This window comes from Carassius gibelio, chromosome B15, assembly GCF_023724105.1.
Source record: "Carassius gibelio isolate Cgi1373 ecotype wild population from Czech Republic chromosome B15, carGib1.2-hapl.c, whole genome shotgun sequence".
NCBI classification, from domain to species: Eukaryota; Metazoa; Chordata; class Actinopteri; order Cypriniformes; family Cyprinidae; genus Carassius; species Carassius gibelio.
In genome coordinates, this window is record NC_068410.1 from 26,394,685 (window position 1) to 26,421,813 (window position 27,129).

Consider the following 27,129-nt stretch of genomic DNA (forward strand, 5'->3'; position numbering starts at 1 on the left):
ACAGTTCACTTTAATGACGCGTTTGTAAATGAAGATCACAGCAGACAAAGGCTGCAGACAGCAAACCTTGTTTGTTATCTTTATTTTATAAATGCACAAAGTTTTGTTGTTATTTTGTCTACAATAAAAAGTAGACCCTTTACAGGTTTGATTGATGTATTGCTCTTATCTGTATGATTAAAACTGAAAGTGTAATTTAAGTTATTTTCTAGGTTATCAGGAGAAAATGACTCTTAACACATATACACGTTAATCGACTCGAAAGTGTTAAATAAAAAGATTGTGTCAAAGCAACTGAACAACATTAATTAGGAAAACAGTGTCAATAATGTAAAATGACAGTTAAATTGAATTCAGAGATGTCATCTTCTCAGTTCAGTTTAAATAGTATCCATGAAATAATTTGCAATCAACACAAGGAAAGCCACCCTGTGTTATACAGCAGCTTTTTTTTTCTGTGGTCAGGGGTGTAAATTTCGTCTAACAGTTGTGGGTGGATGGGGGTGGGGGTTTGTTAATAAACATAAATTTTCACAAGAGCAAATTTTGAAGGGAACACAAATAATACAGTTAAAATTGTACTTAATTGTAAGTACAATTGTACTTTTCTTACAATAGATAAAGTGCCAACAATTCGTACAAATGTGCTAAATAATAATCTATTTTAAAGGCTTCGAGTCTCACCCAATTAGAAAATCTGCTTCGCGTTAATTCAATTATGTCAAAATGGTCGTTTTTTAAAATCCTAGTAAACAGTGTCCCACTAATATAATCCTGGTGGCTGTTTATCCCCGACTGTCAGGCTGCTGTGAAGCTGCGCTCATCATGAGGGACCACTGTCTATGTGAGGGACAGAGACACACAGCTCGTCATTACTGTAGGAGTAAAAGAGCACAGTATTCCAGATAGGAGGGAGGAGATTTGCCAACGGCTCTCCTATTGGTTTAGTGCAACCGTGATGGCATTGAGGAGACGGCTTCATACTTTATAAAGCAGCCTGAGAGTGAGGAAACCACTGTGAAGTCCTTACAGCTGAAGTGCGCTGAGGAAAACCCGTGAGATAACACTGAGCCATGAGTGAGGTAAGTGCACCTCTAGCTTCACCGCATCCAGAGCAGATTTAAAGCAGATTTTCTTAACAGATTTTTATTATATAACAACTTAAAATGGCTTTTGGATGCTGCAGTGTGTAGCTGTGAATCCTTGCTCAGCGTAGTTTGATTCAGTTCAGCTTCTGTAACCACAAATATTTTCAGTTGCCGATGGAAACGTGTTTATTTAAATTCACTTTTTTTTTTACACATTGAGGTGAATTTCTCAAGAGCATGCACTGACCATTACACTTTTTTTTGACATAATCATCACATTATACTCAATGTCCACTTTCTATAAGGTATTTTTTTTATCTATCTATCATAAATATAGGGAAAGTTGGGGCTTGATGTCATACTTTTTATTTTGTTTTGGAATCTTCATGTTTGCATAAACACAAGTTTTAGCTGTATAAGGGCATTGGATATTTTCAGATATTCAGATGGATATTTCTGGAGAAAGTGATAAGGTTTATTAAACACAGTGATCTCACTCAATAGCAGGGCATGTTATCACTATGGGAACCTTTAATTAAAAGGCATGTTGAGCTATTTATTGGTAGTTCAGCAAAATCTGGATAGTGACCTAAATAATGAAAATACTAAATAATTAATCAGTAGCAAAATATATAGCGTGCAAAACATGTAACTTTCCCGATTATGAGATTGTTGTAAAAATGTAGGTGAACCTTGCCTTAATAGGTTTATGCCAGTGTGATTTTACAACAACCGTATAATGCTTTTATATATATATATATATATATATATATATATATATATATATATATATATATATATATATATATATATATAGAATTATAATTTTTATATATATATAATATATAGAAATATGAAGTAATAGCCTGTTGTCAGCTTTTTTTCTCTTGCAACATATTGCAGTCTACGTCAGCTTGTGGAGTGCTGGTCTGTTCTGTGTTGTGAATAGAATGGAAAAATAAAGCTAAATGCAAGGAATAAAAACATACATATGTTTGTATGCAAAACCATTGGGACAGAATACATACTTTAGTTGGGAACCAGTGGTATGTTTCACTAGGAAATGTCTTGTCCATATCAGAATGTCCAGTTTCCCTTTTTTTGGACTTCTGTCTTTGGTTAAGATTTATCCATCAGAAGGGCTGCAAACTGTAGTGTTTGTGCTTGATTTGTTGGGTACAGCATAATCTCACTGATTCTCTCTCAGTAAATAGTTAATACATTTTTAGAGCGGAAGTGCTTATTAACTTCAAAGCCATTTGTGACATCTTTCTCCAGCAACACGAGCTAGGTGTGTGCGTTTTCTTGATGTTATTTTCTGTGACCTGCAGTGCTTTTGAAAATGATGTGCCAGATGTAACATAGAGAGGGATGCTAATTATGAGAGAGGAAATTAGCATAAACTAAGCCCTGATTTAAGCAGTCAGGTCATTATCATGCATTCAGTTTGCTTCTAAGTATTAGAGCGTTTAATATCTAAAGAAAAGGACCAATTACTGTGAGAGCTGTGATCAAACACCATATGCCACATCTCTCCAGCTTCTTCTCTTTAGCTTTCATGCTGCTTTTCCCTGTAGAAAATTTAGTAGGAGAAAGATGTTTAGTTATTTTTCTATCCATCCCAGCATTGTTTTGTAATTTTTTTTAAATAACATTAAAAATTCAAATCCACATTTTCATTTTCAAAGATTCACTACAATTTGAATATTTTTTCCTCAAAATGCAATAAATCCATATTTTTTTTTCCAAAATGCAGTAAATCCATTGAATCAATATGAAAGTTATTTTTTAGATTGAAACTGATTAAAATGCATAACATAGTAAGTTGATCCACATATGACAGCCCCTGAACTTGGTCAATACTATTCCTATATACAGGCACTGGACTAAAAATACATTCATCAGTCATTGTTTCCAAAATGAATTCAACGGGTCATCTTGTTAATGCTATAAATTAATTACAGCAATAAAATACAATTTCAGCATAAACAAGAACATGAACAAAAACATCACATTAGACCACAAAAGTTCAAAAATTATATTTCCCTTACATTCAACTTCGAAAAGTGCATTCATCTTTGCCATGTTACATTCATTTAGTTGACTAGTGCTATATGCTGTATTAACAAAAACATAATTGGCAATAAAACTAACACTAACACTGACAAGCTACGCAATATCGCGTTCTTAATCAAATGCGTTCTTAATCAAATGCAGGATATAGCGCAGCTTGTCAGTGATCTATGGCTCTGTGTACTAAATGCATTTGCTTAATTTCCACCTGAAAGCACGTGATAGATATTTACCGGTATTATTAAAGCTGCAGTAGGTAACTTTTGTAAAAATATATTTTTTACATATTTGTTAAACCTGTCATTATGTCCTGACAGTAGAATATGAGACAGATAATCAGTGAAAAAAATCAAGCTCCTCCCAGTGTCCTATTGCCGTTTGCAGAAACTCCATCGCTCCCGGTAAAAAACAACCAATCAGAGCTACGGTCCGTAACTTTGTTTGTGTTCAAAATGTAGAAAAATGTATATAATAAGCAAGTACACCATGAATCCATTTTCCAAACCGTGTTTTTGGCTTGTCCTGAATCACTAGGGTGCACCTAAAAAAAGTGTTTATATTCGGACTATTTTAGATTGCTTCGGGGATACCGCGGCGGAGTAACCCAGTACCTTTGTGATTCTTCATAGACATAAACAGAGAGAAGTAGTACGATGTTATTCCGCAAGACGCAAGCAGTTCTGTTTATTAACCGATAGAGCATCAAAAGTTACCAATTGCAGCTTTAATCACAGAACCGGCTCTACTGACAATATGTCCATGGCAATCACATGCAATTTATCATGCAGCCCTTGTTTGTTGATCACAAAGTACTAAGTAGATGAAGAAAACTAGGATGCCGGATGTATTCAGAGCACCCCCATTACTGTCTAGACTCTAGAGTGTCTAGTCTCTGTTTCCCTGGGTGTCCCCTAGTGGGCTCACTTCCCCTTAGGCACTTCACCGTAGGCCAGTGGTTTTCAACAGGTATTGCAGGTGGGCCACCAATTACTATTAAAAAAAAAAATTTGAAATGATTAAAATGATTTCTAAATCGCTTTATAGCACCATTTTCCGGGGCCCTGACCTCCCGCATTATGCTATCCGATCCAATCAGAATGCAGTGCCTAGCGCGAAACAGAACATACTTTGCCATAAGTCTATACATTTTGGTACATCTTTACTATAGAGATAATTTTGACTTATGTCTGTTCTAGAGATGTTACAACTTTTTGATAAAGCTCTAATTGGTTTTCTTTTGGAAATATTTTCAAATTAATAACAAAAACACAACAATGATAGCAGCATAACATTTTGTACTTTTATAATTTTTCTAACAATGCATACAATTTTTATAGTGTGTAAATTTGTCAGCACATGTACAAAATTTAGTTTTAATTTTTTCAGTAAAAAAAAAAAAAGCATTCAAAATGAACAACAGCTGGTTCCATTTTTTAAATTCCATTTTGTTTGAATTGTGGAAATCATAAGGCCCTGTGAATAAACTCATCACATGGAGAGAGCTGGAGAGCACAGACTGGGGATAGATCAAGAGCCACACGGCACATTTAATCTAAATTTGACAACTCTTGAAAAACTGCCCACATTACTCATTTCAAAATGGTCTCCACGGCTCTCATCTAATTCATCTCTGACCACTCCATGCATCACTCCCCTCACACTGGATTGTTTTATGACATTCAAAGGGCCTTCTACATTTCTCGAAGAAGCAAACGAGATGTCAGGAATCTGATTGGACGTGCTGCTATGAGCAAGAATGTGTCGCGGCATCCAAGCTCCCAATGTTTGCCACAAACTTTCTTTGACTTGCAACTGTCTGATGCAATATTTCCATAAACGGAAGCTGTTCTCATTCTGCCTGTTTTTATTTAATAGGAAGTCAGCTTCCGTATTACATTAGACAAGCATTTGTGCACTTCACAATAATTGGGATGTATTATTTGACTAATGGTACTAAAAGGAGGGGAAGGATACAATTTATGTATAATAACCATTTGACTGTGATGTGAATTTCTTTGAAAAAAAAAATGTGTGAGAATAATAATAGTATGAAATATGAGCAAGATAATAAAGACAAAAATACAGTGGTGGATGCATGTTAAAATTGGAACATGAATTACATAAGACTATATAAAAAATACTAAAAGACTTTCTTAAGTCCACCTCATGCCACTCTAGTGAAGGATTTACTTTTTGCCAGTTTGAAGTTAAGAAATCATTGTTGTTATTTCCCCTTTGCTTAAATCTCCAAAGCATAAGCTGTTTCTTTGAACAGCTGCAAATTAAGTAACCCAAACGCCAGGCGAAGCCGCAATACGTTTTGCGGTTTGGCCGAAGACATCAACACATCAGCATATTAAGAAGCTTAAGCAAATAGTTTTGTTATCCAAGCTGGATTATGTGAACTTTGCAGTATCATTCTTATAGCTCTGCATGTTTGGTAGTGCTTCTGAAGGCAAGCGTCTCTATAACTGCTGCTCATACTGAGCGTACTGAGGATTTGTACAAACCCTTAACCCCAAGTATTAAAATTCCTGGACCATCTGTTTTATGCACATGAGTGATGCTTCAAATCACATGGCTTGTTGAGGAAAGTTGTGCTTTTACTCTTTTAAATGATTGTAACCACATAGCAACATACTAATAACCACTCGGAGAACCTTAGCAACCAAATATACTGTATGAGCAGCACCCTGGTTATCACCAACAACAAGCAAAGGTTTAAAAAAGCTTTTGAATACAATTTTAAGTTAAAAGTGCAACATTTCATCGTAACAGCTCCAGTAACCAATTGAATGTCTAAAGAACAAGGACCAAGGCATATTTAGAGATCTGGTTTTATCTGGTTTATGCTTATTAGATGCTGCTTTGTTCCATATTATTTAGCACATGCAGTGACAGGAAGTACATCAAAAAAAGCTATGAATATTTGAGTGATCATTTACTTCAATAAAAGGGTCATGAATCACATTGACGATCTACAGACCGACAGTCTAAGTGTTGTTATGAGAATAAATTGTCCCTGTAATGTGTTAGTTTTGGTTTGATTACTGAGGCGGTATTCATCAGTTGCGTCAGCTCTCAGCACTGGGTTTGTAAGATTCCCTGCTGACTCTACTGCATCTCGCACATGCAATGTAAATATGTAAATTAAATCGATAAAACAAACTGACAAGTTTATTAAGCCCCTTGATGGTGAGAAGTGAATTGAAAGTTGATAGCAGAACATTTAGTCAACTGAACAATAAACTGGGTAGAAACAGTTAATAAATCTCTCCCCGCCAGGGACATGGTGCTAGCTTGATTGATTTAGCCTGTTATTTATAAGATGAGCTCCCTCTCGTGGATTGCTCTGTGCCCTACATAATAAACTAATTATATGTATAATTTGCCTGTTTTTTCCCCTGTAGATCCACTACATAATTTTATGTTTTTGCTCCAAATATAGCAGAGACCATATTTACTGAAGCTGACCACTGGTGTTACAATCAAAGGGAAAAACATGGCAACTCTAGTGAAAACAGTCCCGTCTTCCAAATGAAAGATCGGATAAATTGACACTCCTAGAATTCCCTGCATGTATGTTTTTAAGTAGTAAACGCATTCACATTCAACTAAAAGAGATTATAGCCTAAAAAATATAACCCCTTCACACACACACACACACACACATACACATGCACCCTTGTCTCTCTCACGTGCCAGTCAGACCAATCGCGGCAATGCATCACATATGCTTAAACTTTTATGTGGCCACGCAACAATAATTTCAGCATGCATTCACTGTATACACCGGGACGTGATGTTGTGACACGATTTTTTGAACGGATGCTTCACCTAAAATGCAGTCCAATGCAAGTGATGCAAGCCCAGTGCAGCGTTCTATTGAAAACGAATGTGTGTATTTCTGCTGTACCAAACTGCAATGAAGCAACTGGTCTGACTGGGGTGTCACTCTTCCTCACGCACGGCATGCGTTTACACACACAAAAACACACAAAAAAAAATGTATCCGATCGATTAAGTGCTAGATTAATCGATTACAAAAATAATCGATTGCAATCATTAGATAGGTGGTAGGTATCAAAGTAATGTCTAAGGTTTCCTAGCAGAACATTTCCAAGGCATAACACTGCCTCTGCTGACCTGTCTTCTTCCCATAATGCCTTCTGCTGCCATGCGTCAACTATTCTCCAGGTAAATGGTTCACATGTACTGGGCTATCCACCTAAGCTACAAGAAAACATGATTTATCAGTCCAGGCAAACTTCTTCTATTGCTCCATGGTCCAGTTCCGATGCCAACCTGCCTATAGTAGATGCTTTTGGCAGGGGACAAGGGTTATTACTGGTACCCTGACCAGTCTGCCCCATATGCATGAAATTGCAATGCATCTTTCTATCACGGGCAGCATTATGTTTTTCAGCAATTTAAGCTACAGTAGTTCTTTTGTGTGATCAGACCAGATGGGCTAGCCTCTCACATGCATCAGTGAACCTTGGGCGTTCATGACCCTGGTGCCAGCTCACTGTTTGTCCTTTTTTACAACACTGTTTCCCCTACATACTGGGTACACCCCAACAATACGATTTGACCAGTCATCTAGCATCACTGTTTGGCCCTTATCTAAGTCTCCAGTTCTTTTCGCCTACCCAAATTTCTCTGTTTGAAACAAATGAAATTTAAGAACTGACTGTTCACTTACTATCTGAAGATATTACAGTGGACAGGTGCTATTGTAAACTAATTAATGTTATTCACTTAAAGGGATAGTTCACCCAAAATAGCAAAATTATGTAATTATAACTTACCCTCATGTTGTTCCAAACCAGTAAGACCTACGTTCGTCTTCGGAACACCGTTTAAGATATTTCAGATTTAGTCCGAGAGCTCTTAGTCCCTCCATTGAAACTGTGTGTACGGTATATTGTTCATGTCCAGAAAGGTAAGAAAAACATCATCAAAGTAGTCCATGTGACATCAGAGGCTCAGTTAGAATGTTTTGAAACATCGAAAATACATTTTGGTCCAAAAATAGCAAAAACAACGACTTTATTCAGCATTGTCTTCTCTTTCGTGTCTCTTTCGATGTAACCGGATCTTTTTGAACCAATTCACCAAATCGAACTGAATCTTGCTCTGATCACCATGCTCTGATCCAACACCTGAGTAATTAGCAAAAGTGAATATACAGTAATGGTGCTGGTGAATTATTAGTTCTGTTAAACTGACTGAATCAAAAAGAGGCAATGCTTTTTAAAGTTTAGTTGACTATTTTTAAAAGTAGACGTTTCTGTAATATAAGACAAGGGATCTGGTGACAGCAGGAGTGGGGTGTTGAGGAAGTGAAACGTTCCTTTGAGGTTTCTGCTACGGCTGCTATTACTGCTATTAACGTTAAAGGAACAAGTCACCCAAAAATAAAAATATGACAGAATTGACAGACAGCTGACAGAAGGGTTTTATTTTTATACCACCATTTACTCACTCAAAAGTGATTTTAAACTTGAATGAGTTTCTTTCTTCTTCTGAACAAATGCTATTTTGAGGAACATGGAAAACCAAACAGTTGCTGGTCCACAGTGACTTGTAAAAATGTTTTGCTACTATCAAATTCAATGTGGACCAGCAACTGTTTTGTTTCCCACACCCTTAAAAATATCTTATTTTGTGTTCAGCATTTTATACAGGTTTGGGACAACGTGACAGTGAGTAAATAATGACAAATTTAATTTTAGTGTGATCTGTCTCTTGACAGTAATGACAATAGGCTGCATTTACATTACATTTTACATTACATTTTACATTTAATCATTTAGCACCACATTTAATCGATTGCACCTTTTACATTTAATCGATGGCACCACAAGGCGTCGTTCACTTGCAGAGCGCAAACTTCTGGAGGGCAAGTAAGATTTAACCATTGAGTTTAGGTAAGTTGGTGCCGTGCCAGTGGTCGTCTTATAGGCAAGCATCAGTACCTTGAATTTGATGCGAGCGGCTACTGGTAGCCAGTGTAACCTGATGAGGAGAGGAGTAACGTGAGCTTTTTTTGGCTCATTGAAGACAATCCTCGCTGCTGCATTCTGGATCATTTGCAGAGGCTTGACAGTACATGCAGGAAGGCCCGCCAGGAGAGCATTACAATAGTCCAGTCTGGAGAGAACAAGAGCTTGGACAAGAAGTTGGGTTGCTTGCTCAGACAGGAAGGGTCTAATCTTCCTAATGTTGTATAAGGCAAACCTGCAGGACCGGGTCGTTGTAGCAATGTGGTCTGTGAAGCTTAACTGATGATCCATCACAACTCCTAGGTTTCTGCCTGTCCTCGAAGGAATTATGGTTGACGAGCCCAGCTGTGTAGAGAAGTTGTGATGAAGCAATGAGTTAGCTGGAATCACCAGGAGTTCTGTCTTTGTAAGGTTAAGCTGAAGGTGATGGTCATTCATCCAGCTAGAAATGTCACTCAGGCTGAAATGCGAGCAGCTACCGTCGGGTCATCTGGCTGGAATGAGAAGTAGAGTTGGGTGTCATCAGCGTAGCAGTGATAAGAAAAGCCATGCTTCTGAATGACAGATCCTTAAGATGTCATGTAGATGGAGAAGAGAAGTGGTCCAAGTACTGAGCCTTGAGGAACCCCTGTAGCAATGAGGTGTGACTTTGAAACATGACCCCTCCAAGACACACTGAAGGATCTGTCAGTGAGGTAGGACTTAACCCACAGGAGTGCAGTTCCAGAGATACCCATCTTTCTGAGGGTGGACAGGAGAATCTGATGATTAACAGTGTCAAAAGCAGCAGACAGGTCCAGTAAGATGAGTACCGAGGATTTTGAAGCTGCTCTTGCTAGTCGCAGGGCTTCAGTAACCGAGAGCAGAGCAGTCTCAGTTGAGTGGCCACTTTTGAAGCCAGATTGGTTGCTGTCTAGGAGGTTGTTCTGTACAAGGAACATAGAAAGCTGGTTGAACACAGCTCGCTCAAGTGTCTTTGCAATGAATGGAAAAAGGGATACCGGTCTGTAGTTTTAAAGAAGCGCTGGATTTAGAGATGGTTTCTTGAGCAGCGGGCTTACCCGAGCCTGCTTGAATGCTGAGGGAAATGTTCCAGAGTGAAGAGAGGAGTTGATAATGTGAGTAAGCGAAGGTATGACTGAAGAAGAGATCGCTTGAAGGAGGTGAGTGGGGATCGGATCAAGTGGACAAGTAGTAGGATGATTGGACAGGAGAATTTTGGAGACGTCATGTTTAATAGGCCTACTTTCCTTTTAAGACCTGCATGCATCTAATCTACAGACACGTTTAAGTTTTTCTCTCAACTGTTTACTTTCATTTTAGACACAACCAACTTGAGTCTACATAAAAACCTTGTGTGTTTTGACAGTATTAGCGCAAAAGATAACTTAGTTCACTAATCAGGTGCTATTTCACAGGCTTTACGATGTATGCGGCGCTCAGAAAAAGCACAGGTCAGACCAGGGTGCAAATGAAACATTTCAAAGCAAATGCAAATAATGAGAGAGTAACTCTACTGCTGAGTTAACACTGGTGTGAATGCATGTGGCTTTGTACAGTATATGATGGGGGTGCCAGAACTTCAGCTGGTAGAATGTGCGCTGTAGCTTGATACTACGATATTTCTTCAAAAGCAGATCGTGGAGACTTTTTTTATCGTCCACGATCAAAAATCTTCATATCGCACACCCCTACTGTGACAGCTGATATCTGTCACTTAATTTGTCACACAATCTCGTTCATCTTTAACCTACACATTGCTTCAGTGCTCCGAGCACACAAGAGCTCAGTGGATGGTTTCCCTCTCAATCTGTTGTTTTGATCACTGAAATCTTGTAGAAAGGTAGAGCTACATAGCGAAACCTACAGAGCTGGCCTTCTGTCTACAGAACACACCCACCTATTGTGGAGTCATCATGGACCAGTGGCAGTTTGAAGGTGCTTAACAGCCCTTGTGAAGTTTTCCTGAAAGTTTCAAACCACCGTAACAAACTCCAAACAAAGTTAGTTTCAGCCCGATTAAGTTTTGAAATTACGTCATAGCCATTCATTCTTCAACTGAGTATGAAATCATTATATTGTATATTGTACTCTAAAAACCAGGTTGCTGAACACCAAGTCATGTATAAAGGGTAAGAGACATAAAATAAGTATTCTTTTTATCACACCATCAGATTGTTTTACGTAAAGTGTTTAGTGAGGAGCTTGACCCTCAGAAATGTTGTTTGTGTACCTTAGCAGGTAAAACCAAGTGTTAAAAGTCCTGTTTTATTAGCATTTACAGTTACAGTGCATTTACTGCACTTGCAATTCTGTAACCAAAACATAGATTATTTTGATTTTCATTATTTTCTAGAGAATAAAAAAAAGCAAGCAAACAAAGAAACACAAAACGGCCTGTAAATCAACATTATCAAACCTTTGCTGAAATGTGTTGCACACAATCTACTTTAATGATTTTTATGAAATAAACATAAATATAAAAATGACTTATTATGCCAATATGTTCATTAACTACTGTACTGAATTTATATAAACATATATTTTTCAAACATCATTGTACTGCATTGCATCATACATTCTTACAAAAAAACTACAGAGATTTGATAATAAATTTAGTATTTTAATACTAAGACAAGTTATTGGGAGATATAAAGAGACAACCACTTATGTATAACAGAGAACTGGATGGCTCATGCAACACAAAAAGTCAAGTGACCACACTGCCATATTGCTATTCCCTAGCATTCCCATATATTCTATTAAAATAACACGAAATCTTACACTCTCAGAAAAAAAGTACAAAAGCGATTACTAAAGTGGTGCCTTTTCAAAAGGTACACTGTGTACCTAAAGCAGGGGTGTCCAGACTTGGTGCTGGAAGGCCAGTGTCCTGAAGAGTTTAGCTCCAAAATACCTCAAGACACCTGCCTTTAGCTTGATTAGCTGGTTCAGGTATGTGTAATTGGTGTTGGAGCTAAACTCTTCAGGACACCAGCCCTCCAGAACCGAGTTTGTACACCCCTGACCTAAAGTATCCATATTTGTTCCTTAAAGGGGTAGTTCACTTAAAAATTGAAAATGAATCCATAAATTACTCCTCAAGTCATCCTTGGTTTATATAACTTTCTTCTTTCAAACCAATCCAGTTGGAGTTATATAAAAAATGGTCTTTGATCTTTCAAGCTGTTTAATGGCACTCAGCATGTGTTGCAGTGCTTCAGTCCAAAAGAAGTTAAATAAAAAGCACCCATCCTTAATAAAAAGTGTCTCACACAGCTCCAGGGGATGAACAAAGTCCTGATGTAGCGAATCGATGATTTGTTAGAAAAATAACAATATTTAAATTGTAATAATCACTTTAATTTTTTCAGGGTAGTACACTGGAGACAGAGGTATTCGAATTCAACACAGTGTCTTTATTAAAACAAGAGTTTGTGAGAGGTGAGTAGAGGTTAATTTCAGGTGCGGGTTCTGTGGAGTTCACTTCGGTGAAATACAGATGAGTTTGTCAATTGTCGAGACATCAAAGCCACACAATTATGGGACACTAATACTTGTCTCTTTGTTTTACAGGGAAAGCCACTGCCCAGATAGTCATACGAGAACACAGGAGATATCAAAGCTTGTAGGGAATTCAGGTAACAGATTTTGTCACAGGCGTTCTGGAGACAGGAGAACAAAGACATACAGATTAGCTTCTCAAAAGGTAAGTATACGTTACTTCTGGCGATCTTCTGAAGTCGAGGTGAGCTGGAGACAAGATCGTGAGGTCGATTCCTGTTTGAGGCTTGACCCAGAACTGGGGTTGAGGTGACTGCTTTATAGTCCCTTTTGATGAGATCGCTGATAGGGAACAGGTGTGGGTGATTTCCTTGACAGGATCCTGACACCACGCGGACCCTTTCTTCCAATGTCGTGGGTGTCTGCCGTGAGGACGTGGAGCCTGGAGAAACTTGAGGCCAACACAATAGTTGAGCTGACAGTGGGAAGAACCAGGGGGGAGCTTTTACAGGAGGACTGGGCGACACCTCGAGGCCGGTCCACGGAGGCGGAACCAGGGTGGCATGACAGAACCAGCGGAGTGGAGTGCTGGTCTGGAAGCCCAAGGCAGAGTGGCTGGCTCACGTGCCTGAGGCGGAGCCGAGGACTCGGCTGACGAGGACGATGATGAGATGAGCAAGGATGACAGGGAAACCGGAGGAAGGGAGGAGCCAGGTGAAGCCAAAGGGGTGGCGGGTCAAGGCGAAGCCGGAGACACGGAAGTCCATGGCGGAAGCTGAGCGACGACCAACCGAGGTTTGTCTGGATGGACGAGGAAGCCCAGAGGAGTCCTTGGGCAGACGGGCCTCGGTGGAGCCAAAGGGATGCAGAGCCGTCACGAAGCCGGCAGGCTGACAGGCGAAGGTGGAGACATGGGTCTGGAGGGCCGAAGTGCAGCAGGGGACTCCGTGCAATCCTGAGCTGGTGAAAAGGAAGTCTTGTCGGGGCCTAACGGGAGATCAGGAGTCTCTTCTGGGCTTAACGGGAGATCGGGAACCTCTTAGGAGCCTGACGGGAGATTGGGAGCCTCTTCTGGGCTTAATGGGAGATCGGGAACCTCTTAGGAGCCTGACGGGAGATTGGGAGCCTCTTCAGGGCTTAACTGGGGATCGGGAACCACTTCTGGGTCCAACTGGGGTTCAGAAACCCTCCCTGGGCTTAACTGGTGATCGGGAGCCCATCCTGGGCTTAACTGGGGGTTGGGAACCCATCCTGGGCTTTGACTGGGGATCTATCGGGGGAAGATCTGTGGAGTTGTCGTCTATAGGTTCCCCAAAAACCTGTCTAAAATGGCGAATGAAGTTCAGGAAGGACGAAGTGACTGCAGTCTCCTGAAACCACAACGCTTCGTCCCATCTCAACGTGGCTCTGGATAATTGCAGGATAATTAATTATATCTTTGACCTTTCCGTGGGGTATTGATGAGCGTGTTGTTCCAGGACGAGCGAGCATTGTGATAGGAACTTGTTGCAATTCTCCACCCAGCCAGAGAAGGGCGCTAGTCGTGAGACTGTGCTGATGATGTACATCAACATAATCAGAACAAAATCACACAGGTTAGCTTCTCAAAAGGTAAGTATACATTACTTCTGGTGATCTTCTGAAGTCGAGGTGAGCTGGAGACAAGATTGTGAGGTCGATTCCTGTTGGAGGCTTGACCCAAAACTGGGGTTGAGGTTACAGCTTTTATAGTCCCTTTTGATGAGATCGCTGATAGGGAACAGGTGTGGGTGATTTCCTTGACAGGATCTTGACAAATCTAGCTCGCGCTGACAGTTGTACATGGAAGCCCCGGGAGGATGACATATGAGGTCATTGGGTGATTTCAGCTCAAGGATTTGGCTGGCAGTTAATAACGCCCAGTGAGGAATAGCAATATGGCCGCTTGAAACGATGAAATGATACTCTCCAACAAATATGTGCAAGTTTGAATAAACTATATATAAAAGGGTTGAATAGCTTAGGTAACATTGTTAAATGTAATTATTTTTAATACAGTGCACTGAATAAAATATAGTTAGATGTTTCATGTTTTTTAATTGTAGATTAAAATAGTTAAAGATGAGACCAGTGGTAAATAAAGGTGGTCCTAATGTAAATTCTATGTCAGATAATAGTAATTATTCAAGTAACTAATAAGTAATTAATAATAATAATTTCAGTAGTTTCCTAGTGCTTCACAAAATGCAGATATCTAGCTATATCGGTCAGGCATATTGTACTGTATGTAACAGACTTTCATGTTTTAGTTCAAGATAATTTCTTGCACAGAAAGAACACAAGTAATCTGAATGCAGTTTGAGTTTGCGGCCTGATTCCTTGTGTCTTCCTCAAATTTTTAATTCACAGTGAAAGCCACACAGAAGTTCTGTAGACTGCAATCAACAAGCTCCTAAAATAGCACTACAATGGCTGTGGGGAATCATTTAGTTATTCAGCTCATAATGATAATTGTATCTTTTGTTTTCCATCTTTTACAACTGAAGTAACAGGCATATGTGCAGTTCCTCTTTATGAAACGTACTAAATTCAGATTTTGATTTAGCAGCATTTAAACTAATAATGTGAAACTTACAGATTTACTAATACCCAATAACATATATATTACATATGCCTTTATTCACCCAAACCCCACACACAATGTATGTCCAGTCCTGAATGTTTTTTTTTTTTTTTGCTGTGCCATGTGGTTTGATAAGCATAGTGTTTACATTTTTAGGAGCATCAGTTTGTGCACATGAATCTTGATTAGTAGAACATACAGTAATATAACAAAAAAGTGCACATTTCTCCATGGTTCTGAGCGAGCAGGCAGCCTGAGGAAGCTGTCTGTGGGGCACTGCTGTTCCCACAGACACTTCAACACTGATTCTCGCATGATGGTCACAAAACAGCTGTGACGCACTGCCAGCCACAGAGAACGAAGAAAGTGTGTTAACTGAATACACTGGGGATGAGGGATGCTGAGTGTCTTGGGGTGTTACTTTCAAATATTTATTTAAAACCTTGCCGTTGTATCCTGTGTGGAACACAGAGGGAGATGCTTTGCAAAATGTCTGAGCTGCCCTTTTCTATAGAATGCGATTCATTTCAGGTGCTGTGTGAGAAAGTTGTGTTCTCTGAAAATCTTGTCCTCCACCAGATATCATAACTGAAAAAATGAAACGGAGTGTTTACTATTGTCATTTTGCATTATTGACACACTTTTTACCTATTTAATACTGTAAAGTGCTTTCACAAAATCTGTATTGTAATATATATAAAAAAGGTGACTTGACTATTAGCCCTTGTGTTAAATGTAATGATAATAAATGATTTAATTATATGCAAGTCTTATACAATATTTATAAAAAAATACAATAAAACTAATAATAATATATTTTTATTCATTAAACCTAATTAAATTTAGAAAACACAAACGTTTTGTTCAACAAACTTCATTAACCTAAAAAAGAGAAGCCCCAATAAAATCTGATATTAATTATTACATGTAACAAGTAAACAACTTAACTCTAAAACTTTGAACTCCCCAATTCAGTTCCTTGTAAAGCCTGCATGTAACTAATCCACTGTCAAAAAAAAAAAAAAAAAAAAAGATTCATGTCTCAACATACAAGGATTAAGTGTTTTGTATGTAATGAAATTAAATTGCTTTAGTTCATTATAATTAATTGAAAAAGCAGTGTTTATAAATATTAATGTTATCACATATGGATATTTAGTACTAAAAAGAAAATGTTGTTGCCATTTTTTTTTTTTTTTTGTTGAACTATTCCTAAAATATAATGTTGTGTTTGCACTATATACCACTTTAAATACCACTTATTTATCCATAATATATTGCAGTGCAAGATTTTTATTTCTTTTCCTGTATGTAACATGCATTTTGAATGAAAGCTTTGGATATCTTGGCTCTTCAGAGAGAGGTCATTGTAATAGCTTTTTAATTTCTATGCAAAACTAGACTTCGCTGCAACCTTGATTTAGAGTTTTTAACACTAAAGAAAGCACTTTCCTTCAAATGCAGAAGACCTTAGCAACATAATTGGTTTTCTAATTGGTTTTTCCCTGTGTTTTTGTTGAAGGAGCCTCTCTCTCTCTGCTCGTGTCCTGTGCTTGCGCAAGGAAAAGCCAACAAAAGAAGCGTGTTTACCTTGAACATTGTCTTTTCCGACACTGTGCTGAGTGGAAACAAGATTGCATGTGTGTCTGACATTCTCTAAAGAAGTTCTCTGTAATTGCCAGTGCTGTGGTTTGATTATGGCTGCATCCCTCTGGGAGTGTGTCTGTGTGCGAGTGCGAGTACGGTTCTCCTTCTTGTCAAAGCAACATAATTAGAATTTCTTTGCAGTTACTGTAATGTTTTTCCCTACAGTTTGCCGCTTCAGTAAAAACACCTCTCCGTGCAGTCGTATGATTGTGAATAGTAAGCAGGGGTTAAACTGGGATTTTGCAGGCTGTGAAACCAAAAAAGTTCATTCAGTTTGGCTGTAACTGAATCAATGTATTGCTGGTTTCTACTGTTCTAACTTGCCTGCTGCATCCAGCTAGTTGCAGATCACTTCATTTAGCTTCATTGTCTGCACTCCCATTGGTCATTGCAGTGTTGCCGCATGGATGAATTCCTTAACGGCACATTTGGGATTTCAGAGAGAACACATATCCTTCACCTTGCTCAAAACAAATGCAGCATTGCTACAATGAGTGCCACTAGTGTTTTTTGTCTCTACCAAATGAAGTGATTTGCTAGTTTCATTAATTCATTTTAATTAGTTCATGTAGTAAATGGTGTTTTTGTTAATATTATTTAACATACAATAAAATAAATTAAATACAATGAAGTCTATACTAAGTTCAAAGGATAGAATTACAATTAAGCAGAAATAAATACAAAATTCTAAACTATAAAAACACTGACATAACCCTAAGTACTAGTTATACCCTTTGGCATTACTAGAAAATAAACTAAAATAAAAGATGTACTAAAAAATAAGACACAACATCACACAGAAGATACCATGTAAGGGTTATTGATAAAAGCAAAAGGTCTCAGTGTTGGAACAGAAATCAGTAGAATAGACCATAGTCAGGGTAATGTCATCATTTTTGACAGGAACAAAAACGAGGATGTGAGGGATAGAAGTAGAGTGTGTCCAGTGAAATTCACTTTCAACAGCATACTGATTTTTCACCAAAAAACTTAACACTAAAACTCTGAGATGTGAAAATTACATTATCTAGCATCTTTATACAGTGTGTGTCATTATAAAGACTGCAAGTCTATTCCTCAAAGCCGATCTGATTAAGGTCTTTACTGTGAAATTGGCCTTATTATTTAATAATAGTTTAAAAAATACACAAATTGTGGCTATGAAACATATCAGAATGATATACTGTACTAGTTTGAGTTTCACAGGATGGGTATTATCTGACAGAAGAATCAACAAAAGCTCTCTACCCCTTTAAATATTCATGGCTGATAAATTATCTTTATACACTTAGGCAGGTTTAGCAGCAAGTAATTTTTGGACCCTGTCTATAGTATATCACATGTTTAAATGCATGAAAGCTTTAATTAAAAAGAGTCAAAGGAAACATTAAACAGGAGGGTTGTATGTGTTTCTGCATTGCATGAAAGGACATGCAGGTTGCCTGAGCTCCTCACATCAAAGCACTACAAACACTGTTTGAAATTCAGTTAATAATGCAGGAGAGGATGTGCCCAGGGAAAACAAGTTTGGTCGATGTCTTCTCACTCGCTCAGCTGTTTACCTGCACCCCGTTTTCCTGATATTTTTGAACGTGACTTCAGATCCAAACACACAATTTGGTTTGGTTTGGTTTTGGTGTAAAACAAAGATCATAAACCGTGATTCATATTCACACCATTAGCCCATGCTTTTCTCTCCCGTTTTATTTTTTAAGATACTTCTTGTACTATTCTTAGCATTCATTTTTTTGCAGTCATAACTGTCATAAACACAGGATTTCCACTTACTTTTTAAGCCACAGGCCTCTAATACTTTTTTATCTCATTGTTATATAACTTCTCTTACTAGGTTACATATTAAAAGAACTCACTTTTAAGAAGCCCTTCCCAACTTTTTTGAGGACATGTACACACTTTTCTTTAATGTGGGATTTTTCAAAAATATCAGACACTATAACAACAAGAATGTTTGATGTCAGAGGCAACACACAGGGAAAAAAATGTATAAATTCATTTCATGCTTTTAAGAGCACTAGGTATGTTTATTTACTACGATGTAATAGCATATTTACATATTTATAAAATATAAAATATGTTGACTGGGAGGAATAATAATAGACAATATCCGGTTGTTTTATTTCAATAAAAAATATAAAAAGTAATGCAAAATTATATATTTTGAACATTTTCTTTTCATCATAAGAAAGAAACGCATACAGGTTTGGAACGACATAAGAAATTATGAAATATTTTGGGTGAAGTGTTTCTTTAACTAACCTTCTCTCCATTTACAGTGGGTACGGAAAATATTCCCCTTAAATTTTTCATTCTTTGTTATATTGCAGCCATTTGCTAAACTCATTTAAGTTCATTTTTTTTCCTCATTAATGTACACACAGCACCCCATATTGACAGAAAAACACAGAATTGTTGACATTTTTGCAGATTTATTAAAAAAAGAAAAACTGAAATATCACATCGTCGTAAGTATTCAGACCCTTTGCTCAGTATTTAGTAGAAGCACCCTTTTGATCTAATACAGCCACGAGTCTTTTTGGGAAAGATGCAACAAGTTTTTCACACCTGGATTTGGAGATCCTCTCCATTTCTGTCAGGTTGGATGGTAAACGTTGGTGGACAGCCATTTTCAGGTCTCTCCAGAGATGCTCAATTGGGTTTAATTCAAGAACAGTCATGGAGTTGTTTTTATTTTAGCTGTGTGCTTAGGGTCATTGTCTTGTTGGAGTGATCCGTTCTTCCGTCGGGTCACTCTGCCATAAAACCCCGACTGGTGGAGGGCTGCAGTGATGCTTGACTTTCTAAAACTTTCTCCCATCTCCGGACTGCATCTCTGGAGCTCAGCCACAGTGATCTTTGGGTTTTTCTTTACCTCTCTCACCAAGACTCTTCTCCCCCAGTAGATCAGTTTGGCTGGACGGCCAGCTCTAGGAAGGGTTCTGGTCATCCCAAACATCTTCTATTTAAGGATTATGCAGGCTACTGTGCTCTTAGGAACCTTAAGTGCAGCAGAAATCTTTTTGTAACCTTGGCCAGATCTGTGCCTTGCCACAATTCTGTCTCTGAGCTCTTCAGGCAGTTCATTTGACCTCCTGATTCTCATTTGCTCTGACATGCACTGTGAGCTGGAAGGTCTTATATAGACAGGTCTGTGGCTTTCCTAATCAAATTCAATCAGTATAATCAAACATGCGATATTTCAGTATTTCTTTTTTAATAAATCTGCAAACATTTCAACAATTCTGTGTTTTTCTGTCAATATGGGGTGTTGTGTGTACATTAATGAGGAAAAAAAATAACTTAAATGATTTAAGCAAATGGCTGCAATATAACAGAGAGTGAAAAATTTAAGAGGGTCTGAATAATTTCCAAACCCACTGTATTTCAGCTGGCTTGTAAAATGATTATTGAAAGTAAAGAAATATTTGAATTCAGTTCTGTTCTCTTATTCCATTCAACAGAGGCAAGGATCCGGAGCAGTCGGTGGCAACAGCAAAACCTCTGGGGCACAAGGTACTGAGAAAAAATTCCACACTAGAAATGGAACACATCACAGACCTTTAATCATTTTACGGCAGATTTTACTGTGAATACAAATAGCATGTCTCAGGACTTTTTTTTTGTCGTGGAAGAGAAAAGATTCATCATGCTGTTGAGTTTACCCCAAACAACCTTAAGCGTACAGAAAAGCCCAGTATCCCATCTGAAATCTTCCGGCATAAGCATTTTAAAGTATTCCCTGAAGTGTCCCACCAAACTAAAATGTTCTGCGCTGTGCTCACTGAAGGAAGAAAGAGTCTGGTAAGCATTTTAAAAACGTGTGTCTGCGTATGAAAAAAAGACTGAAGAAGGAGGTAAAAAATGAAAAGGGTTGAAGTAATGAACATGGTCCCCAGTGTTTTAGCTAAGGCCAACTAAATGGAACTGAACCAACAAATTGGCCCATACATCTTAAATCAGACTTAAAAGACTTGAGGGTTTTAGTGTTGTTGGTTTTCTTCCTGATGAAGTAATGCTCTTGAGGTCACTGAAGCCCTGGGGAGAGCCGGGTACAGAGCTTATTGGACAAGGTGTAAGAACTGCATCTCAAAGCATGCTGATTTCACTGAAGCTTGAATCTTCACAGAATTGCATGGTCTTATTGTAAATGATGCTTTAGACACTGGAAAAATAAATATAGTGCATTGCTACCGCCAACTCTTTTACTTTAATATTAGGCATGATATACTACATACAGAATTCAAAATCTACTGCTAAATCCAAATAATATTCAGTGGCCCCAAAAAGTATAGAACAAATTTGGAGAAATTTAGCATCACACTTGTGCACCAGTGGATCCTCTGCAGTGAATGGGTGCCGTCAGAATGAGTCCAAACAGCTGATAAAAACATCACAATGATCCATGAGTAATCCACACACAATTCCAGTCCATCAGTTAGCACCTTGTGAATCAACAAACTGTGCATTTTTAAGAAACAAAGACATTATTAAAAGTGTTTTAGCTTTGAACCGTTGCTTCTGGCCAAAATATCAATCCAATGCTTCCTTTAATAAAAAAAAAAAAAAAATGTCCATTCCTTATTATTCTCTCACACCAAATTCCATTGACATATTTGTTTAGAGCTGTTTTGTCCTGTTTCTGCTTGTAAACGGTGCTTGATCTGTGCATATTTCTCTCTGGATTCAGGCGAGATGACTTTTTCACTGGGGAAAGCAATATTAATGATAGATGACTTTTTTTTGCCAGAAACGATGATTAGAAGTTAAAAGCGTTGTGTGGATTACTTGTGGATTATTGTGATGTTTTATCAGCTGTTTGCACACCCGTTCACTGCAGACGATCCATTGCTGAGCAAGAGTGCATTGCTACATTTCTCTAAATCTGTTCTGATGATGAAACATACTCATCTACTATACATTTCGGATGACTTGAGGGGGTGGGCACATATCAACAAAATGAAATTTTTGGGGATGAACTATTCCTCTAAACCACATAGAAATGTTTGGTTACATTTTATTTTAATGTGTCTCTGTTACACTGCAGTTATACATTCAATTATATGCTTGTACTTACTATAGGGTTAGGGTTAGAATTAGTGTTACTTGCATGTAACTATGCATAATTTATTGTTATTATAATAGTAAGTACATGTAACGTGTAACAACGACACCTTAAAATAAAGTGTTACTAAATGTTCTTGCATTAGATACAAAATATCAAATCAAGCAAACAAATAATGCTAAGCTTTTGCAAGAATTAATTTCTCAGCAGCCAATTCAATGCAGCAAACACTCCTTGAAAGTTGCACTGAATATCCTGCAGTACAGGAGCTTGTAATATTTCTAGGAGGATGGGAAGAAAATACTATTGAAGCGCTTGATGTGCTTCCACCCACTCATGTGCAAGAGCAAGGACGTTCATACACAAAACTACGGATTCATATGCATGCAAATGCATCTATTCATCCTGCTCGCCTTTGTGAAGAAAGACATGCAGGGAAGCTATACAGGCGTATCCAGCCAGTGACCGCATGTAATGCTAGTCTAAAAAGATATTGCAGGTATTAAGAGAGAAGGCATGTTAATGCCAAAAGGAACTGAAAATAAATGAGTTTCTTAGGAATAATTAAACTGGGGAATTACACGTGATGTCTTCATAAGTCCACATGCACAGTGCAGATTGGACCAATGAGTTTGTGGTTTATTGTGGCCATTTGTAAAGGTAGTAAATGCAACTTTAAGTCCTAACTAGTCCTTAGGCATTGAACTTGAAGTTTCTCATGGAAGATAATTGTTTGGTAATTACGTGCATTGGGTTTAGTCTCAACCGGAGGATGATGTCTGTTATTTATCGCAGTATGTATTGCACAAAAAATATGTAAAAAATAGTTATTACTGTATATAGATGAAGGTTTCTTACTCAGTTGATGTGTGTATACAAATAAAGGAAAACGGTAAGAAAACCTCTCATTCAATGACTCAAACATGAGGCCTGCTCTCTCTAGAGGTATATTTAAAGGATCTTTCCTTTCTCGCTGTGCTTAACGTCTATGTCAAGGTTTTCCTCCTCCCTGCTTAAATTGCTATTGAATTTTCCAACAGTCTAATGTGTTGTTTCATGTCAGAGGTATTTGCTATTGAGCATTGATTTCTTACCAAAACAACAGATAACCTTCACATCTTGTACTTTCATGAATAGTGCTTGAAACTCTTTTACCATCACTCTGTACAAAAAATAAATAAATATATATATGTGCTGTTTTATTTTGCATTTACTTTATATGAGGTTAGCATTTTCAATATTGAATCAAGGTGTGATTTTAAAACCCTAATTTTTGTTTAATTTATTTATTTCAAATTAAAATTGATGTATTATTGAAAGCTTGGAGTAATAAAATAAAGGATGTAATAAAAAAAGACACCATTCATACCTTAATAGTTAGTAGTTTAACACCAAATATTGGTTAGTAGTTAATGATACTGTACATTTTTTATTAAAATAGCAAGGCTGAATGGATTACTTGGAAGCGGTCAACACAACAATCTTTATAATTTGGGGAGATTGTTTTGCTTCTCTATCCACCATGCTCTAGAAAGGTTCAAAACAGTATGCATTTCTGACATTCACCAGTTTATGAAACATTTCAGAAGGAGAAATATCATGTAGGTTGAGTGCAAATTAATTTTGTTAGATAATATTTTATATATATATATATATATATATATATATATATATATATATATATATATATATATATATATATATATATATATATATATATATATATGCATTTTGTTTTAAGGCTCCATATGATTGGAATAATCTTCCATTTTCTCTCCGTTCTTTAACTTCACTTACAGCGTTTCGAACGGCCCTCGGGGAACATCTTCGGAACAATTGTCTTTGTTTCTAGTTTTGTTTGCTTGACCTTGGACTTGAATTCACTGGTCATGTGTTTACTATCTCTCATTTTTATGTCCTTATTTTTATTTATTTATTTATAATAATAATAATAATTATTATTATTATTACTATTATTACTATTATTATCATCATCAATGTTCTTGTTTGTGTTCCTCTTAGTCCTTGTTCTTGTGCAATGCTAGTCATGTGGTTGTTTTTTTTGTTTGTCATGTCACTTGTGGGGTTCGTGCTGGGTGGGGTGGGGTGGGGTTGAGCATTGTGAGCTGGAATGTGTGTGGAATGTGTGTGTGTGTGTTGTTGTGTTTTGTTGTGCTGTTTTTGACCGTGATATTTGCTCTGCTGATTTGGTTCATTTTGCTTTGATGTACTGGAGGACCCCCTCGAAAACGAGATGTTTCATCTCAAGGGGTTAATCATCGCAATAAAGATATGTTAATATATATATATGTTAATATATATATATATATATATATATTTATTATATATATATATATATATATATATATATATATATATATATATATATATATATTATTATATATATATATATATATATATATATATATATATATATATATTTATTATATATATATATTTATATAGAATTATTATTATTATTTTTTTTTAATGCTAATTTGAGCCACACAAAGAAATATTCACATTTTTACCCTACATAGGGAAAGCGGTTTGGAGGATGGATAGATTAAAAATGCAAAGTAGCTATTCAAAATGAAAAGCCCTTCCTAGAAGGTAACTAACTTTTAAGGAAAATCTGGCGTTTCAGTTAAAAACAATTACATAAATAATTTTATTTTAATTGGTTATTTGAAATGTTCTATTAAAACCTAAGCTAAGCCAACAGTATTGGGTATTTTGGTCCTTCTCTGTTCAAGAAAATAGGAGCTGTATTTGCATGCCTAGTAAGTAGCTGCCCTGGATCATTATTGTGCTGGCCACCAAGTGAACTGACAGGCTACATGATACTGCTTTCATCTTAGTTCTCAATACTAATGCAGCACTGCTAGTCTAATGTATGGTGTATTAATGTTCTTATTGCCATTTGACGTGTGAAATTTATCTTGTCCCTCTCTAGTCACATAATTGTCACGATTTCTGTCATGATTTTTCTCTGATCTGCAACATAGTGTGAATGTATTTAGAAACTGACATTATGTCATTGTGAAAGTGTTGGTCTCATGTATTAACTGATTTTTCTATGCCCAGACGCGTCTAAGAAAGACATCCCCGAGGACTTTGACATTGACATGGACGCCCCTGAAACCGAGAAGGCCGCTGTCGCCATTCAATCGCAGTTCAGGAAATTCCAGAAGAAGAAAAATGATGAAAAGTCATAGTTGCCAGTGGACCCCTCTGTCCAAATGGCCTCATCAGGACAGCATGGCTTGATGTTGCATGTAATAGAATCCATTCTGTATAGACTCAAGAGAGGGGAGGATAAATCAAGGTCGTAGTCTGTCAGTCACTGATCTGACCTGTTATTTCACTGCTGTAACTGGGAAATGTGTAGTTTATATTGATTTTGGTTCTCCATTCTAGCCAAGAATATCTGTTTTACTATTGGTGCATGATTTTCTTTTTTACCTCAAAGAGCTGGATTGCCAGCCTGTCCTTTATTTGTGACAGCACAATTCATTGTGAGTTGCTTACAAAATTTATTTTAGTCAGAAACTGTGATCATCACGTGTAAAATATCTATCTAAAAATAGCTTGTCTTTTGAAACCCATATTGTTGAATAATTCCCATCTTATATTCCCAAATCCCCACTGTTTGCTCGGGTGTCTTTATTGATTCAGGATATTGAATTCAAAGCTGGATGAAATGACTTGAGAGCATGTTTGATTGTCTAGCTTGCTGTGGCATATCATAACATTTCTGTTCATTTTCTTCCTTTGCAAAGGATCATGGCAAAATCATCAGCCAAATCAAACACTCAATGATTTCTATCTCACCTCAACTCATATCTCATCTTAGAATGATTGAAACAAGAAACTATTAATAAACATCCTTGAGTCTCTAGAACTGAATACTGTATTGTCTTAACTCAATCTTAAAGCAGGATCCTTTTTTTTTTTATAAAATAAATACTATGCAATACTATCAACATGATTTTTAAAGGGGTCATATGACGTTTCTAAAAAAGAACATTATTTTGTGTATTTGGTTTTACGAAATGTATTTATGCAGTTTAAGGTAAAAAAAACAACAACATTATTTTAAAGTCAAGTCAAGTCGCCTTTATATATATATATAAAACAAAATATTAAACAAAATACGTTGTGTCAAAGCAACTGAACAACATTCATCTGGGTTATTTTCCACATAATGTACATTATTGTTGCTCCTCTATGCCCCGCCTTCCTGAAATTCTGCTCATCATTCTGAAAAGCAAGGTGTGCTCTGATTGGCCAGTTGTCCAGTGTGTTCTGATTGGCTGAATTCATAAAAGCATGTAATGAAATGTAACTCTTTCACAATGAAACACACAGCGTTAGTTACAGCTTCTTTTTCTTGGGTCTGGGAACACATTAGAGGAACATTTTTAAAAGCTATGATGTACCTCAAACATTCTTTCAACATAAGTATTTCCAGTTTCTTTAATGCTGGTAGAACGTTATTTAAAGGTTAGTATGGTGTTCCTGAAACATTCTTTAAATCATTCAAACACCTGCTGTGAACAAGCACTGAAAGAAAGAGAAATAAGAACACAAACTACAACTTTCTTCAGCCACAGTCTTAGATAAACTGAAGATAAAACACATTAAATCTCTCAAGATCTGATTAAACAACTCCACAAACAGCATTACCATCTTAACTTACATTATTACTAACCAGACTGACTTTATTTCTGCCAAGTCTACAGAAGTTCTTATTAGAAGTTAGAAGCTCTTGACTCCTGATTTTAGTTGAGTTGCTGCCTTAAACATTTCTGTGTTTATAAAGCAGATCAACAGATCACCCTGATCTTGAATTCCAATGTACAAAAGAAAATATCATATTTTTTTTTCAAAACATCTTTTGTTTTGTTTTTACTCAAGAAAGGGACAACACAAAGGTAAGTAAATTATTAGAGAATTGTCTTTTTTTGGGGGGGGGGGGGGGGGGGGGGGGGGGATGGGGGTTCTCAGGTAATGGTCCCATTTGCATCCCATTTGTGTCTCTGTGACAAACTATTGATATAATCAACATGATATGGAAGTTATTCACATTATTTGATATATTTTTTTATGGGTTTATTAGCAATA

The 27,129-nt window shown here is 37.1% G+C and overlaps 1 protein-coding gene across 1 annotated transcript; it reads left to right on the forward strand.

Annotated features, from left to right (window-relative positions):
• The first annotated feature begins 976 nt into the window (after positions 1–976).
• pcp4b (Purkinje cell protein 4b) lies at positions 977–25,911 on the forward strand. The gene is made up of 3 exons (XM_052576217.1): positions 977–1,082; positions 20,402–20,453; positions 25,090–25,911. The coding sequence occupies exons 1-3, from the start codon at positions 1,074–1,076 to the stop codon at positions 25,218–25,220; spliced, it is 192 nt and encodes a 63-aa protein (XP_052432177.1). The 5' UTR covers positions 977–1,073; the 3' UTR covers positions 25,221–25,911.
• The last annotated feature ends 1,218 nt before the right edge of the window (positions 25,912–27,129 follow it).